Source organism: Carlito syrichta, unplaced genomic scaffold (assembly GCF_000164805.1).
Source record: "Carlito syrichta isolate Samal-C Ts95f unplaced genomic scaffold, Tarsius_syrichta-2.0.1 Scaffold312065, whole genome shotgun sequence".
In the NCBI taxonomy this organism is placed as follows: Eukaryota; Metazoa; Chordata; class Mammalia; order Primates; family Tarsiidae; genus Carlito; species Carlito syrichta.
The window spans coordinates 159,060-177,950 of record NW_007256161.1 but is presented as its reverse complement, the minus strand read 5'-3'; the positions used below and the strand labels follow the sequence as shown (position 1 = coordinate 177,950).

General features: G+C 35.5%; 2 protein-coding genes across 2 annotated transcripts; one reads left to right on the top strand and one right to left on the bottom strand.

Moving 5' to 3' along the window:
* The first annotated feature begins 4,254 nt into the window (after positions 1-4,254).
* LOC103271989 (olfactory receptor 2D3-like) lies at positions 4,255-5,178 on the top strand. The gene has a single exon (XM_008069481.1). It carries the CDS (start codon positions 4,255-4,257, stop codon positions 5,176-5,178), a length of 924 nt encoding a protein of 307 aa, XP_008067672.1.
* A 7,217-nt stretch (positions 5,179-12,395) lies between these two features.
* LOC103271988 (olfactory receptor 2AG1) lies at positions 12,396-13,331 on the bottom strand. Its single transcript, XM_008069480.1, has one exon. It carries the CDS (start codon positions 13,329-13,331, stop codon positions 12,396-12,398), a length of 936 nt encoding a protein of 311 aa, XP_008067671.1.
* Positions 13,332-18,891: the final 5,560 nt, after the last annotated feature.

Sequence of the window (18,891 nt, the reverse complement as noted above, 5' to 3'; positions counted from 1 at the left end):
CCCCCCCCATAGTTTCCCAGTACCGTCAGTCATTTTCTTATAGTATTACATTGGATGTTCAAGGTCCATTATATGAGTGAGAACATGTGATATTCTGATCTTTGTTTCTGTGAGAGGTCACTCAGTATTATAGACTCTAGTTCCATCCAGGTTGCTGCGAAATTCATGATTTTGTTTTTTTTTTTATGGCTGCGTAGTATTCCATCGTGTATATGTACCACATTTTTTTAATCCAGTCCTCTTTTGATGGGCAGCATGGTTGTTTCCAGGTTCTTGCTATTGTGAACAATGCTGCAATAAACATACGTGTGCAGGTATCTTTTTTATAGAGTGATTTGTGTTCTTCAGGGTATATTCTCAGTAGGGGGATTGCAGAGTCATATGGAAGGTCAATTTTTAGAGCTTTTAGGAATCGCCACACTGCTTTCCACAGAGGTGACTTTAAATTTTTTTAGCAACACAGTTCCAATCTTAAAGGATAAACAAAGAACAAAGGCATGCCAAGGATAAAAATAATTAATGGCAATAAACATCTATCTCAGTTAAACACAGCAGCTGTGTGTCACTATGCTTTGTCCTTAATAAATATTTTTCTAAATTTTCAGTTACTTCTGGATTACAATCCCATTATTACAATGGGATATTAACTAATATTATGATTTAGACTTGTTTACTGTCCTAAATTCTCTAAATGGTTTATATTTTAATTGATCTTTACATAAACACTATTAGATGTAAATTATTTATATTGATGTCTTACAGATGTGGAAAGCAAAGCACAGAAAAACAAAGTAATTTGCTGTTGGTCATACATCAACCAACAGAGAAGCCAGAATTCAAAGCCGGTAGCAGCTTCAGAGCCCTCAGTGCTAATCAGTGAGATATGTTGCCAACTTACACCTGAGAGCAGTTCATAATCAGTGGACTCTCACTTTAGGAGAAATGCATGTAGAAATATAGACATATCACAGGTACATATATGTATACAAACATACACACCCATTCTCACCCTATTAAAAGATTAAAATAATATCTCACATATAAAGTCTGATGGCTTGTTTTTCACTTAATAAACTATCTTAATCATCTGGCTATCATCAAACTTGGAAGTTATATCTTTTTACATTTTATCTAAAAGGCAAAATGTAGTATCTCATGTTGTTTTAATATAGAAGTTCTTGTTTCATGTTTATTCTTCAGTTTTATCTATTTTTTGTGAACAGAGATTTAAACCCTTTGCATAATTTTCTAATGGATATGTGTTTTTACTGATTTTTATGAGGTCTTCATATATTAGAAATAATAAATTTCTGTTATTTTTTTAAGTATTTTTATTTTGTTTATAGTGGCATCCACTACATAGATATCTAATATTTCTAAATTAAGTTTGTTGGCATTTTTCTTTACAACTTTTTGGGTAGCATTTAAGAAAGATTTTACCATACCCAAATTGAATATATAAATGATTAATTGACAGATAGATAGATAAACAGACTAATTTCATTTCATAGAAAACCCAAATGTTTTAAATAAATTTTATTGTGTACATTTAAGGTTTATAACATGATGTCATGCGATATATATTGATAGCAAAAAGGTTACTATAGTGAAGCAAATTAACATATTCATCATCTCACATAGATACCCATATTTTAAATTTTTGTGCCAAGAGCAACTGAAATCTACCTATTTAGCATGAAACCCATTTACAGTACAATTTTATTATTGACAGTCCCAATTTTTTACATTAGATCCCTAGACTTGTTCATCCTACATATCTGATACTTTGTCTCCTCTGACTCATATCTTCCCATTTCCTCTCCCCCCAGTCCTACTCCTGGTAACCACCATTTTGTTCTCTAGTTCCATGTATTTAAACTCTTTTTTAAAAATTCCACATTCCACATACAAGTGAAATCATGCAATATTTTTCTTTCTGTGTCTGCCTTATTTCACTTAATATCTATTATGTCTTCCAGGCTCATCCACCTTGTGGCAAATGGCAAGATTTCATTCTTTTTTAGGGAGGGGCAAATAGTATTATTTTATATAAATATATATCACAGTTTCTTTATCCATTTGTATGTACATCAATGGACACTTAAGTTGTTTCCATATCTTGGCTATTAGGAATAATACTATACGAAACATGGGAATGCATATATCTTTATGAGGTGATAATTTCATTTCCTTTTGATATTTACTCAGAAGAAGTGCTGCTGGCTTATGTGGTAGGTCTATTTTTAATTTATTTAGAAACTTCCATACTAATATCCATAATGGCTGTACCAATCTACATTCCTACCACAAATCTGAATTATTTTTTCAAAAATTAAATGATTGGTATATGTGGAATAAATTATTGCTTTTACTAACATTATATGTGTATATAAATATGCATATGCATACCTTATGCCGAATTATTAAAAATGAATAAGTAATTACTTCATATTTTAAGTAATATATGTATTTACTTTGCCACCTTTAGTATATATTAAATTTCCATATGGATATATTTCAGCACTATAATATATTTATTGGTCAACTATTTTATGCGTGCTTAGTATACGTTACATTAATAAAATTTACAATATACTTTATATTAGGTAGGATATATTTCCTCTACTTCTTTATTTTTCCTCTTCACCGCATATTTTATATCATTAAATTACTCACCTAGGTAAAATTTAGAATAAGTATGCTAAATTCCTTTACAAAAATCCTTGTAAACTTGGTTGTGATCTCAGTTAAATTCTTTTTTTATTTTAATAATGTATTTTATTTAGCTCAAAATGTCAAAAATATGTCAACATTATATATTATACAATGTAATATATAAATATATATTAGTGAGGCAGTTTACATTCAATATATCAAAAATATGTCAACATTATGTTACATAATGTAATATATATATATTAATGAGACAGTTCACATTCTTTTTATTTTTTGTACCAAGGCTTTTTTTTTTTAATGTTAGAGTTGGGGATACATGTGAGGATTTTCTACTTACTTTTAATGTTTACTTATTCATCTTGTATCAGACCACATTTCTGATCTGCTATTAAAATCAGTCCTATTTTTTTTTACAATATACAGTTAGATTATCTGTAAATAATGTTTGTCACCCTTCTGAAAATTTGTTCCTTTAATACTTTTTAGTTCTCATTAGACAAGACCCCTCAAAATGCTGAAAAACAACATTAAAAAAGTATTGACTCTTATTTTTTACCTATTGATAAGTCTGTCATAGTGTATTAGTTCCCAATCCCTGGAAATGAAGAAGGCCTGTAGGCTTGTCTTCAAGGGGTGTATGTATGTGAGAGAGAGTCAGAGACAATTGTGCAAAAAAGAATTCCTTCTCTACAAGCAGATTTTGAGAAAGAAAAAAATTGCAGAATTTAGAAGTTGTAAAAAGGGCTCACAACCATCCAATTTGAGGATTTCTCTGAGTCTATTTCATTGTCTGTATAATAAGGATAATAACTATCTCACATGGACTTAAAGAAGATTTTTTAAATTGACTGCAAAGAAACTACTAATAATGACTGTCAGGAAGAGGGTGCCCAATAACAAGATAATTAGTGTAATTATTATCAAAGGACCCTGTGCAGAGAGGACAATAGAGTGTAGATAACAGACACATTTAAAGGATGCTACTGTGCACAACTATCAATTTTTATTGATGTCCCTGAGCGCCCTCTTCATGTTGAGAATAAATGACAAAATAATTTGGACAAGGGACAGGATCATGGACCACTACATCTTCCTTTACCCTAACTTTTCACTCTTGCTTAAAGTTCTTCAGTAGAGTGTACTAATTTACACATATGATTTTAAAAACCACCTTCATAAATGTTATCAGACAGTATGCAGCACAAAAATCTAACCGTTTTAAAGCAAATCAATTTGTTTGCTTCCCAAACCTACGTAACAGGAAGGATGCACCATAAACACTTTTCAGACTCTTAAGTCAATAGTTGGTCCAGTCAAAGTTTGGTCGTGTAGCATACTCATTCTGAGCTTTCTGAGTATGCTACTAAAAGATTCAAAGGGAAAGACAATCAGAAATGGCTTTCAATTGCCACACTACTGAACAAAAACAAAACTCCAGTGTTTTGACATATGGATGCTATTAATAGCTGTTTTGGATACCAATTAATAAAATATCTCAATTACTCAGAATTATTTAAATAACTGATCAATATGGGTTTCTTTTCTTGTTGCTGACCCACAAAACAGGAATAAACATTCATGGGAGAAAAGAACCAAACCTATGTGAATGAATTTGTCTTCCTGGGCCTTTCACAGGATCCACAGACGCAAGCTCTGCTCTTCTTCCTTTTCATGATTATCTACCTGCTGACTGTGCTGGGAAATCTGCTGATCATTGTACTCATTCACATAGACGCCAAACTCCACACACCCATGTACTTTTTCCTTAGAAACTTGTCCTTTGCCGATCTCTGTTTTTCTACTACCACAGTCCCCCAGGTACTAGTCCACTTCCTGGTGAAGAGAAAGACCATTTCCTTTGCTGGATGTTCAACACAGATAGTTGTTTTACTTCTGGTTGGGTGTACAGAGTGTGCACTTCTGGCAGTGATGTCCTATGATCGGTATGTGGCTGTCTGCAAGCCCCTGCACTACCCCACCATTATGACACACTGGGTATGTGTTCAACTGGCTGTAGGGTCCTGGGCCAGTGGAGCATTTGTGTCTCTAGTGGACACTACGTTCACATTGCGTCTGCCCTACCAAGGAAACAATATCATTAACCACTTTTTTTGTGAGCCTCCTGCCCTTCTGAAGCTGGCTTCAGCCGACACTTACAGCACAGAAATGGCCATCTTTGTAATGGGCGTGGTAATCCTCCTGGCTCCTGTCTCCCTCATCCTTGTTTCTTACTGGAATATTATCTCCACTGTGATCCAGATGCAGTCTGGGGAAGGGAGGTTCAAGGTCTTCTCTACCTGTGGTTCCCACCTCATTGTCGTTGTTCTCTTCTATGGCTCAGCGATATTTGCTTATATGAGGCCAAACTCCAAGGTAATGAATGAAAGGGATAAAATGATATCTGTGTTCTACTCAGCAGTGACACCCATGCTGAACCCCATAATTTATAGTCTGAGAAACAAGGATGTCAAAGGTGCTCTCGGGAGAATAACTGCAAAATAGTCTTTTTGGAGGTGGTGATCTCTGATTTTGATGATGATTTTAAGGATTTGGAGAGAAATTATTTTCTTGTAAATGTTTTGACTTTCACCCCATTTCTCTTTTCTTATTTCACTCAATAGATAAATTTAACAACTTGCCTATTCAAAATAAGGCGCCTTGGTAGACGACAGGAAAGAAATTGCATGAGAGAAAAGGAAAAGAAATAGAAGGGAAAGGAAAAAAGGAGGGGAGAGAGGGAAGAAGGGAGGAAGGAGTAGTAGGAGGGAGGGAGAGAGGAAAACAGTCACTTCTCTCCTAGCCCATGCAAGTTAATAGGAAATTAAAACAAATGGGAATATAACATCTGTAAAAAAACAAAGAATGAATAAAAAACAAAACTGTTGCAAATGTGTTAACATAATTCTGGCAAATGAAGTCACTTCCTTCATTCTTGCATGCATTTACCAAATATCTTTTGAACACATACTATAGATTCTAAGTACATTTAGAGAATTAGGGATATATATATAAAAAAATAACATCTTCATTGTATCATTTGTCCAACATGGCCTTCGATTCTAAATTTAGCAGTTTCTGAAATTGACAAGGAAAATTTAATAAATAACAAATTTAAGAAATAACACATTTAAGAAATAACAAACAATAGAATTTTTCTAAGACTACGTGTAAAGTTCGAAAAATACTGAGACATAAGGCTGAAAAGTAAGACAAAATATTCAGATTGAGAAGTGCCTTGAATTCACTATTAAGGAATTTGCCCAGGATGTCATTCTGAAAAAGCTGAAGTTGGAGAATTTATGGAACAATTATGGAAAATGAGGATAAATCTATGCAAAGGCAATCTGGGGCACTATTTTTTTTTTTTTTTCCTTATAGCAGCATTAACCTCATAATGCAGACCCTAGTTTTGCATAACATAGCCTGCAATGGTTCCTGGGTAGCTTGTTAAAAATAATATTTCTTAGTATAGGGTGGCATGGAGCAGTGGATCTCAATAATTTCTATTTAAAACAAGTCAACAAAGTCTCAGGTGTCTTAACACACTAAAGTACATATGCTGGTTTTTAGTTAACAGCATAACTTTTAACACAAATGAGATGTGCTATTATTTGTGTCAGTCTGAATCTTCCATTAGATTGTAAACTTCATGGCAATAAAGAATTTGACTGGTTTGATGATTTCTATATTACCACTGCAGTAAAGTGCCCAGTCATTACTGTTGCAAATAAGCTTTTGAATTAATGAATAAAGCTGATGTCTAGAAAGAGACATGGACTGGAGAAAAATTTATATGGTAACTCAAAGAAATGTCAGTTAAATTTGATACACCTAAGGACTTATGCCAAATTTTAAGCAGAAAATAAAGAACATGGGTGCTTTCATTAAAATGTAGGTGCCAAGCCCTATAGCCAACCATAAGAGTAGACAAGATGGTCTCTCTCTCTCTCTCTCTCTCTCTCTCTCTCTCTCTCTCTCTCTCTCTCTCTCTCTCTGTATGTGTGTGTATGATTATAAAAATATCTCAACAGAGTTCTGTGATGCATCTTGGACCTGATGTCTTAATGTTGCTGAAAGATAGTGGGGAAGAATCCAGGGCAGAATCCTGGTGTTAACAACATTTTTAGGTGGATGACGAGCAGCAAATCAAGCCAGGAGCAGGAAGAGTCAGAGACTCAGAAGGAGAGCTCAAATAAAGGTGTGTCAGAAGGACAAGAGGAAAGGCCTTTTAGAAAATATTTCTAAATGTCTCAGAATTTTAAGTACTGATAAAAGGTTTCTGAATGTGTCAATAATGTCATTACTGACCTTGGAAAAAACTATTGCCAGAGACTAATGGAATGACATCGTTATAGACTTTTAGAAAGGATAAAGAATGTGTTCCTGAGAAGGTGACTTTTAAGTTGAGAACTGGAACGAATCATGAAAGTGTTAACCAGGTAAAGGTGTGGTGTAGGGGTAAGAGGCAGGAAATAAATTCTTTTATACAGTTTTTAAAATTATTTATACTTTTTTACTTTTCAGTTCATCAAAATCCACCTTTTAAAATGCCGTGAGACTTTTGTTGGTTATTATATTGAATGTATAGGTTATTTATTTTAAAACTTGCATTTTTAAATAAAAATACTAAATCTTTTCATCTAGAAACATGGAATATTCCTCTATTTCTTCAGTGACTGTATATACACACACTATCACACCCATATAATTTTCTCATTGTTGTCATGAGATTATGTCACAGATATTACTAGATATTATGAAGAAGAAACCATAATAAACACATAATGTAGTCCATTCTCTCGAGGAGCTTTCATTTTGGAGGACAGAGTCAGAGAACAATCAATTAAACTAAGGCATAAAAAAAAACTTTCATATAATGGTATTATAAAAGCAGTGAAGATGATAAAAACAAAGTATGTGATAGTTACTTCTGGTTTGGGTGCATGTTATTTAGACTGTTCCCAAAAGTTAACATCTAGAGTGAGAACTAAATGTTGAGAAGTAATAAGCCAAACTTTGACAGAGATCACAGGTTAGGAGAACAGCTACTAATTGGTCCTAAAACAGAAACAATTTTGGACTCTGTGCTATACAGCAAAGAGGTGAATGGAGTGAGATTAGAGTGAGTGTAAGGGAGCACAGATTCAGAGGTGGCCTGAAAGGTGGCAGGAACAAGAATATATGCATCTATGTGGAAAAGTAACATGATCTGTTTCATATGTATGAAATTTAGTCTGTGTACTGGGGAGAAAACAGATCCTATTGGAGCAAGAGTGGAAAAAGTAAGACCTGTTAGGAAAGTATTGCGGAAGAACAGGAAACGGGTTATGGTGACTTGGACTGAGATACTTTGTAGAGAAAACCAAGAGAAGTGCACATATGTGGAATCTATTGTATAAATGAAATCAATAGCATTTACTTTTCAAGGTCATAAGACAGAGAAGAAAAGCAATATTTAGATTTAAGTTTTTAGTTTGATCACTTGTGTGGATGCCGATGCTATTGAATTTGGTGAAACAAAATGAGGGAAGAACAGATTAACATGGAGATGAGTCAAAATTATGTTTTGAATTAAGCTTGAAATTCCCATTAGACATGAGAAGTAATCAATATGAGTATATGGATTATGTAAGTAATCAAGTCTTTGGGACTCAGAAGCAGGTAGATGATATTTAAATCTATGCAGTTTCTGTGATAGATCACTGACTATGAGTGACTCTAAATCCATCCAAGTTGCTGTGAAGTCCATATGTTTGTCCTTCTTTATGACTGCATAATATTCCATAACTGAGAATCCCTAGTGGGAAACTGTCAGGGGTGGGGATGGGATTGGCAGTTGAGGGAAACTGCTAGGGGACGGAAGGGCATACCTCATCTACAAGGGTACCTACATAATCAGCGTTTGTATATCTAACCCTGAATTGGACCCCACATCTTTATAATAAAAATAGATAAATAAAATAAAATTTGATAATAATAGCAAAAAAAAAATCTATGCAGCTAGATGAAATTACTAAGGAAGAGACTTGAGTAGGAAGAAAGGTAGGTCCTTGCTAGTATTATGGGGAACTTCCAAATTCAGAAAGCAAAGGGATTCAATAAGGTGAAAAGAGGGAAGAAGGAGGCAAGCCAACAGTTTGTGGTGTCTGGAAACCAAGAAAAGAAGAAAGTTTCAAGGGTGTGCTCAACTCCATCAATGTTGCTGAAAGGTTGAAGGAGGAGAACATAGAGGTGATTGTTTTATTAGTGATGACTTTGACAGATAACAAGCTGGTAGAAAGAGACCAGAGCTTGATTGAAAGTGGGTTAAGATGTGAATAGAAGATCAACAAAGAAGAAAATGGGCATAGATACTTGTGTTGGACTTTATTTTTTTCTGTGAAGTGAAACTGAAAAAAAAGTGACAGTAACAAAGAGGGTTGGAATCATGGAAAGTGTTCATTATTATGGGGATTATCAGAATGTATTTGTATTTTTATTGTTATGATCCAGGAAAATGGAAGAATATGGTTTCAGATAAGAATAATAATACAGGAGCAAAATTAACGTCAATGAAATTGGGACCCAAAGTGCTGGTGAAGGTCAGCCTTTGATAGACAGTTGTAATGAGGGCAAACAGGAAATGTATGTGTAGAAGCAGATAGGTTTGAAAAGGGGAAGATAAGGGTCTTTGCCACTGACTTCTTTTGTTCTAGTGAGGAATGTGTGGGCTAAGGCATCAACTGAGACTAAAGGTGTGAAATGGTCATTTTAAAACAGCAACTGACACTAGGTTTGGGAAGTACAGTGGTATACCACATTCTGAAAGACAAGGCTGAGTATTGTAAAAATGCCCAAATTACAAATTAATTTATGAGTTAAATATACTCAAATTCCCAGAAGGCTTTTAATACATGAATGATATAATCAAATGTCTTCAGAAAGAATAAAGAGAAAGAAGCTAGAACTGAAGAGGTAGCCAAAATGTAGCTTATTAGAAAAGTATGTGAGGTAAAGGAAGTAGACAAAATTGATGGAAAAAAGAAGGATTATTTTTAAATGTTACAAGAAAATGGTAACTGAAAAAAGTTAGAACTTCACCATTTTTCACAGCAAGATGAATTGAAAATTTATTTTTAAAATTAAGCATAAACTATAGAGTGAGAAAAATTATAAAATATATAAAGTGTTCCCTAAAGGAAGAATAGAAAATTATATCCTAAAAGTAAAATCATTGAACAAGAACATAATAGAAAAGATACCCTTAGGCCGTGCTCGGTGGCTCAGCCTGTAATCCCAGTGCTTTGGGAGGCCGAGGTGAGTGGATTGCCTGAGCCCGCGGGTTCGAGACCCACCTGGGCAACTTGGCGAGACCTCATCTCTACAATAAATCAAAACTTAGCCGGCATGGTAGTGTGCGCCTGGAGTTCCAGCTACTTGGACAGGTGAGGCGGAAGGATCGCCAGAGCCCAGCAGGTCAAGGCTGCAGTGGCTGGGACCAGCCACTGCACTCCAGTCTAGGCGACAGAGTGAGACTCCAACTAAAAAAAAAAAAAAAAAGATACCCTTCACTACACAAATATCTTTACTATTTCTCTGCCTAAAAATCCCTACCATGGAGATATTAGAAGTCAAATAACCAATTAAAAATAAGTTATTACCACAAATAGACCAAAGTCTCTGTATTCCTAATCTGTAAAAAACTAACAAGTCAATTAAAAAGTGAAAAAATTACTTAAGCAAATTAAAATAATAGACTTAAATATTATAACTTATCAATTAGTTAACATTATATGTAAAGTTTAACATGGAAAAACAGTAGTACGTTAAGTACATTTATACGTTGCTGGTAAGAATGCAAAATTTTTAACATTTAAAAAAATCAACCTGTCTGTTTATATCAAGAATAGTAAATAGATTTTTAACCTTAGTTTCAGTAATTTAACTCATACAAGTTATTCTATGGAATAAGACCAGGCACACACTCAAGAGATTGATGTTACTGATTTAATATACACACGCAAATACACATATACATGCCAATGTTAAATATATAACAATGATAATATCAAATAATATTTCAAAGCATCCGTATGCGGTAGCGGTAACAATATGCCACCCATTAACATTTTCAGGTCTATTTATGCCATAAGAGTTTAATTTATTAAATACTTATTATATGCCAGATGCTGCTCTACTTGCCTAATATTTGCTGACTTATTTAATCTTCACCGTACAATGAAGTTGATCTTATTGTGAACGTCAGTTTACACTTTGCAGACCTGCGAACTTGGGCACAAACAGGTTGAGTAATATTCTCAAAGTTACACAAATATATAGGGTATATTGAATTCTGACTTCTGTATGTTGATAACTGACTCCAGATTCTTTGCAGTGTTCTACACTTCTGCTATAATATAAGAGAAAAAAATCACTGTATGCTAATAAGTGAAAAAAAATCTCTGTTTTACATGCAAATATTAACTCAGTAAAATCCATGCCTGTTTTAAAATGGAAGGAAATTGACATAAATGTGTGTAGGAATTCTCTTTGGATAAGAAAATTGTAAGTGGTGTTTGCCTATTTCTAATATTCAGAATTTCATTAATTTTTAAAAAGAACTTCTTTTAAGGTTGTAGATGAAGCAGTGTTATAGTAGTTTGGGGGGGAAAAAAGAAAAAGTGTTAGCCAATTTTCACAAGTAGCAATATAATCCAAACTAGTGCCATTTGATTAACCATATTATTTCATATGGTTTTTAAGCTTCAAAACACAACTCAAAGCTTTTGTTCACATCTTTTATTATAAATATTCTCAGATTTTTAAACACACTAATAGTAACACAGCATAATTAACCTAGTAAGAAAATGTATGACGTTGTTCTCTCCTTTAGCACAAATACACAGATACGATGACTCAATATTCATGCTCGCCAGGCATGGGAAGCCTCTGCAGTTGCTGAAATGTTTCAAGACAAACTTGGAAAATGGAAATCTTTGTTTTGTTTTGTTTCTTTACATTTTTTTATTAGCAAGGAATAAGCACAGTTGTTTATCATGAACCTTGCCTATGGAATGCCTTCACATTTTGTTTTATTCATTGCATAAATAATTAAATTTTAAGTACTTTAGAATAGCTCCATGTCAAAAATCAATAAACAAACAAACACACCTGTTGAAGTGTTCATGTGACTGATGCTTGAAAAAAGGAAAAATTAGTACGGTGCAAATACACACAAATTGCTATCAATTGGGGCATTAGATAAGATTGTCCATATGATTTTTAAATAAGGTCAGTGGGTTTAAAATTTCTGCAGATCTCAACACATCTCCCCCTTTGATGTTTGGGTTAGTGTAGTCCACCCATATGAAACTTTCTTTTCTCTGGTTCTTACATTAGTCAAATATAAATTCCTGAAGTCAGGGGTCATGTCCCAAGTTGATGATAGTCCTTAGACCCATTTAACTAGATAACTACCTAGAAAAATAGAAAGTAAATTTTTAAAAGAGTGAAGAGTAATTTTAAATAGTATTAAGCACATCCTATAAATTACATCACAGAAAGAAAATTCAAAGAACATTTGATAAATCCAGGTACATTCTTTCATCTTTCTTTTAAAAGAGATACTTATTCTGTACTATATTGTTTTTTACCATAGTATTTGAATTATAACAAAAATCTCCTGACTTTGAGGAAAATGAATTTTGGAAACTAGCCATAAGCTTTCCCTAGAGGGTAGATTATATTGGCAATATGTGTTTTCCCAGGACCCTCCTCAAGGCTCTCATGACTTCCTTATTCCTCAGGCTGTAAATAATGGGGTTCAGGGCTGGAGTGACAATTGTGTAGAAAAAAGAGATGATGTTGTCTTGTCTGAAGCTGTGAAAGGAACTGGGCAGGACATACATGAAAGTGGCAGCTCCGTAGAACATCCCAACCACAGTCAGGTGGGAAGAGCAGGTAATAAGGGCTTTCTTCCTCCCCTCATTTGAGGGCATATGGAGCACAGTAAACAGGATTAATGTGTAGGAGGCCAGTACAGCAGCAAGAGGGGGAATCAGGAAAGTCACACCCATCACATACACCATGAGTTCATATCTTGAGGTATCGGCACAGGCCAGCTTCAGCAAGGGTGGGATCTCACAGAGCAGGTGCTTGATCTGGGCTTTGCAGAAGGGATAGTGCATGGTATACACAGTATATACTAAGGCACTCAAGGATGCCAGGGTCCAGGATGTAGCCACCATGAGCCAGCAGACTCTTGGCTTCATGAGGGTCATATAGTTCAAAGGATGACAAATGGCCACATACCTGTCATAGGCCATGAAGGCCAGTAACAGGTCCTCTGCACCACCCAGAGTTAGTGCCAGGAACATCTGAAGGGCACAGCCTCCAAAGGAGATGGTGTTTTTTCTGCGCAGGAAATTGACAAGGGCTTTGGGAGTGACAACAGATGTGAACAAGAGGTCCATGAGAGAAAGCTGCCTGAGCAGGAGGTACATGGGCACGTGGAGCTGGACATCTATTGAAATGATCAGAAGCAGTAGGCCATTGCTGGTCAGGGCCAACATGTACAGGACTGTGAGTGCAGCACAGAGCAGTTCAGGAAACTCACTGTCACTCAGAATCCCCACTAAGATGAAGCCATTTCCCAAAGTGGAATTCCAGAGCTCCATGCTGTGATTTCTTTAGTTGCCTAGAACCAAATTAATATTTAGTGAATTTCTGCTATCATAAACCTTAGTTTTATAACATCAGAGACCCCTATGATACCCAAAATGAACTCAATGTGGTGATACCCTTTCCAATGATAACAGACTTTGCTTCTTGATTTCTGAATTTCTGACTCTTAATTGCATTTTGATAAAAGATCCATCTAAATGGGAAACAGATATCACAGTATAGCTAAACATTAAGAGATCACTACATGACATTATTCAGGACATTAAACCTGAACATGTGTCTTTCCAGAAAAATTGAATCATCTGTCTCCTAATATTAAGAAATACTCTGCTGCACATGCCCTTGATTATCCTTGTAGATAGACTTTAATATAATTTTTGAATAATCACTTAAATATTCAGTTAGTTTTATACATAGACCTGTTTTGATATAAAATTTCAAACAGGGACAGAGGCTGGATTTCAATAAAGTACTTCCAATTATTTTTCCACAGAATTTACCTCCACATTTGTTTACAGCACTCAAGGTGGTGGAAACAAGCATCATTAGAAGACAAAAGCTTGTCCATGTTAGTTACCTCTCTTGGCCAGCCCTACATTGTACACAAGCTTGAGAGAAAAGGGATTCTGGACTGTCTACAGCTAGGAAATGTTGCATTTAAGAAAGTGTTACAGTAAGAGATAAATCTTTAGAATCAATGCAAACATATATTTTTTTTAAAAAATGCATTATGATAAGATGCAAACCTAGGAAAACTCAGAAATATGACAGCACATGAGATCCTTCCCAGAAAGATCAAGTTGGTGTTTGGGAGAAATGGTGAAAAGCAACTAAAAAGTTTCATTATATGTTATAATCAGGCTCAATATTTCTGTCCGCCCTTCTGTCTTTAACCCAGATGCACACTCTCCCTTCTGTAGGGCCAGAGCATCCACACTGGGTGAAAAGGCCTCAGGGATAGGAAAGAAAAACTCTCTGGAAAGCTGCTGTTGGTGTGTGGTACTCAATTCCATGGAGAAACCAACAGAGACAGGGGCCTGAGATTGACAGGAGTCTATGTGAATCATGGAGCTGAACAGATAAAACCAACTCTGAACATGGAGTTAAAGCTTAGCACCCTTATATAACCTATTTTCCCATATCATGTTATACATATTTTAAAACTTTTTTGGTCTTTTAGTACCTTAGTGGCTAGAAGGTATGACAGCATGCAACAGGGTTAAGTGTCTGAGGAGTCTCACCAAGATCAGGAGTTAAGGCCTTTCTATTCTTCCCACTTACCCATCGGTCTTCTCTGAGATGCCAGTGGATATAGGCAGACAGCTATCAACTTTTAGAAAACCCTTTGAGGACATTCATCATCTGATAGGTGCAAAAATCTATTACCAAAGACCAGCATGGACCACAGGGTCTAATAACAGATATTGAGATTTCCACCAGGAAGTTGATACATAGGCCTGAGCTGTAGCAGACTTTATCAGTCCTAATTAATTCCCTTAATGTTCAGAAAATCAAGAATAGAGGGAATGAGATGTGCTATAAAGTGCAAAGTACTAGGCAATCTAGCAGATTGAGTAGTTTAAGCTCTTAGGGTCTGCTTTGGACTCTATTTTACCTACTCAACATGCCCAGAGGCTACATATTTTCCTGAAAGAGGGACAAGACCTTACCTCAGATGATGAGAAGCCTACCTGTCCAACAACCTAAACTTTCCTGCAGGTTGTTTGAAGGTCGAGGGTGTTCCAGTAGAGAGACAGGGAAGGAGGATAAGGCTTTGTTTTGCAGTATTCACTTGGTTTAATTTTTGCTATGTTAGGTTAAGTGTCAGAGGAATCTCACCAAGATCAGGAGTCGGGGTCTTTATATTCTTTTCACTTACCTATCGGTCTTCTCTGAGTTGCCAATGGATACAGACAGATAGCTAATACAGATGGGTAGTTTCCTATGAAGCAAGAAGATAAATTTCATGTCTTCCCACCTGTGAAGAATTAGCAGAAACTACTTCTGTCACACAAGTCCCCAAAGAGTTCCCTCTAGCCCTAGAGTAGTTGTCAAACTAAGTTCTTGAGTCCAGATACTCAGACTTTATTTTGTTCCTGCTGAGGACTGGAAGCAAGAATGAAAGCTGCAGAATTCTGGAGGAAATAGATATTGAATGAACTGCCCAGCGGAGGCCCTGCCATGCTCTGCTTCACTGACTCTGGGGCCAAAAGTGAGTCAGAGCCTTGTTCTTGGAGGTAGCTGCCCTGTCTTCTAATCCATGAGCTCTTCCTTCTACCCTATCTTACCCCTATCTTCAGAGGGATTGGCCCTCTGAGCCAAAATGGCCTCCCCTGGGAATGCTGGTCCAGGATCAGGATAATAATGACTCCTCGTGGGTATGTGACCTGATATCCCTGTACTCTTCTCTCACTAAATGAACTCCAAAGCTTTAGGTTTCTGTTCCACCATAAGGGATGCACTGATGGTCTATTTCTAAATTATTAACTGAATAGACAGAAAGCAAAGACTCCTTATGTGGCAAGCCCTTTGCCTGAGAGCATAGGGTGGGTTCCCTAGCTTCTGTGGGATGTTGCTTCATTCATTTAGCCTGGATTATTTCCTATTCAATATGACTGCTCCCTATGGAATCTATAAATGTGAGTTCTTCCCTTCACTGACATTTGGCAATCCAGTGAGGTTTATGTGTGTGCATAAGTGTCTTGATGTTACTATGTTCTGCCATAGTGATGCTTCAAGAGAGTGGACAGTTTCTCAAGTATTAATATTAGGCAGGAAAATGAAAAGAAATCCACACAGTACAGAAGTTGTGAACTGTCAGCATTAATGAAAACTTCTTAAATGCTCCCAGAGACTTAAGAAAAAGAACTACAAAGTAAAGGAGGAATAGTGAGCACAGAAATTGATTTATGTTTTTTTTAAAAAGAAAAACTAAAATTGTTCACAAAAAAATACAACATGGGAGTGGGATTTCCCTATAGCTATTTAAAGAAGACTATAAAAACAGAATATTAAAAGCCTCATACTCATTTATTCAAAATTATGATGTCATTTTTTATTAGAGTACAATTTACATGCATTAAAAAACTCCTTTTTTAGTTTACAGATCTGTAAGTTTTGACAAACATAGTCATGTAACTACCACCAAAATCAAGATATAGAAGTTTCATCAACCCCAAAAATTCTCTGGTGTGCCTTTGTAATCATTACCTTCCTCCAGCCAAGTCCCTGACAACTGTCTGATCTGTTTACTGTCACTATTATTTTGCTTGAAATTTCAAGAATGTCATATAAATGGCATGATACGCTTTGAGTATAGTTTCAGCCACTAAGCATAATATGTTTGAGATTCATCCATATTCTTGCATGTATATTTAATCCTTTCTCATTTATTACTGAGTGGTATTTAATTGTATAGATGTATCATACTTGTTTATCCATGCACTAGTTGTAGGACACTGTGTTGTTTCCAGTTTTGTAGATTATAAATAAAACATCATTGTAAACACTCACATAAAGGTTGTTGGATGAACACATATTGTCCAATCACTGGGTAAAGACCTCCCAGCAAAATTGATCAGTCTTATGGCAAGTGTATGTTTAGATTTATAAGAAATTGCCAAACTATTTTTTATATCAATTGAATCATTTTACATTCCCAATTTTATCCATTTTGCATGATATTAAGCTATAAAGTATAGGCTCTTTAAATTCTAACTCAAAATAAATGACTATTGCCCAAGGCCTTAGATCTCAAGTTTTCCTGATTATCAAAAAAAGAAGAAAAAAACCAATTATCTTTCTTCAAAGAAAAAAGAAGAGCTTTGAAGCAGGAACAGAATTATTTATGCAGATAAAGAAGGAGGTGCAATTCAAAAGTAGAAAGTCATATAGGGAAATATACATACATATATACACTTAGGGTTAATGACTGAAAATGTTAATGACAATTGGGTCCTGTTTTGTTAGTAATGTTGGAAATGTTCTTAAAAAATTGTATTAAAATTTCGAGATACACATATTATTACAGACTTGTTTTATTGTCTATAGAATATAGATTAGAATCTTTAAGCCCTTTTATGCTCATTAGTCAACACAGATAATATTAAAATTCAAATTTATTTTATAAAATATTTTAAAATATCATTTGTCGTCAGATAATGAGCCATAAACCTCTATCTTTGTTCATGTCAAAATACATATATATGTTTTTAATATTTCTTTTTTTAAACTTTAAAATTTTTTTATTTTAAAGATATAGGGTACAATTCAGGGTTATGTATACAAATATTCATTATACAGGTACCCTTGTTGATGAGATGTACTCCCCCGCCCCCGGGCAGTTTTCCTCAACTGCCAATCCCACCCCCTCTCCCCTGGCAGTTTCCCACTACTGCCAATACCTTTCTTAGAGTATTACAATAATTGTTCAAGGTCCACTTATGAGTGAGAACATATAGTACTCTGTTCTGTTTCTGTAATAGATCATTGAGTATGATCAACTCTAAATCTATCCAATTTGCCGCAAAGTTCATAATTTTGTCCCTCTTTATGACTGCATAGTATTCCATCGTGTATATGTACCACATTTTTTAAAATCCAATTCAGCCCTGATGGGCAGCATGGTTGGTTCCATGGTTTTCCTATTGTGAATAGAGCTGCAACAAACATGCATGTGCAGATATCTTTTTTGTAGAATGATTTGAGTTCCTCTGGGTATATTCCCAAGAGGGTGACTGCTGGGTCATATGGAAGGTCAATTTCTAGTTCTTTCAGAAATCACCACACTATCTTCCAAAGAGGTTGCACTGATTTGCATGCCCACCAGCAGTGTAGAAGTGTTCCTTTTTCTCTGCATCCTCGCCAGCATTCGTTATTGTTTGTTTTATTAATGATGGCCATTCTTACTGGGGTTAGTTGGTATCCCAGTGTGGTTTTGATTTGCATTTCTCTGATGGTGAGTGAGGCTGCACACTTCTTCACGTGTCTGTCGGCTGCCTGTATATCTTCTTTTGGGAAGTATCTATTCATGTCTTTTGCCCACTTTTTAATGGGGCTATTTGGTTTTTTTTTTCTTTTGGCATGTTTGATTTCCTTGTAGATCCTAGATGTTAGGCCTTTGTCAGATATATAGTTGGCAAATATTTTTTTCCCATTCTGTGTGCTGTCTCCCTGCTCTCTTGATGGTTTCTTTTACTTTGCAGAAGCTTGTCAGTTTGATGAGGTCCCACTTTTCTTTTCCTTTTTTTTTTTTTTGAATTGAAGTCTTACTCTGTTGCCCGAGCTGGAGTGTAGTGGCTGGAGTACAGTGGTATGCTCATGGCCACCACAGGCTTGTCCTGCTCGGCTCAGGCAATCCTTCTAATCTCAACCTTCCAAGTAGCTGAAACTACAGGCACACACTACCACACCCAGTTTTTTTTTTCTTTTCTTTTATTCTTTTTTTTTTTTTTTGGAGTTGGAGTCTCACTCCTTCATACAGGCTGGAGTGCAGTGGCACGCATGATCATGGTCACCCCAACATCGACCTGCTGGGTTCAGGCAAACCTTCCA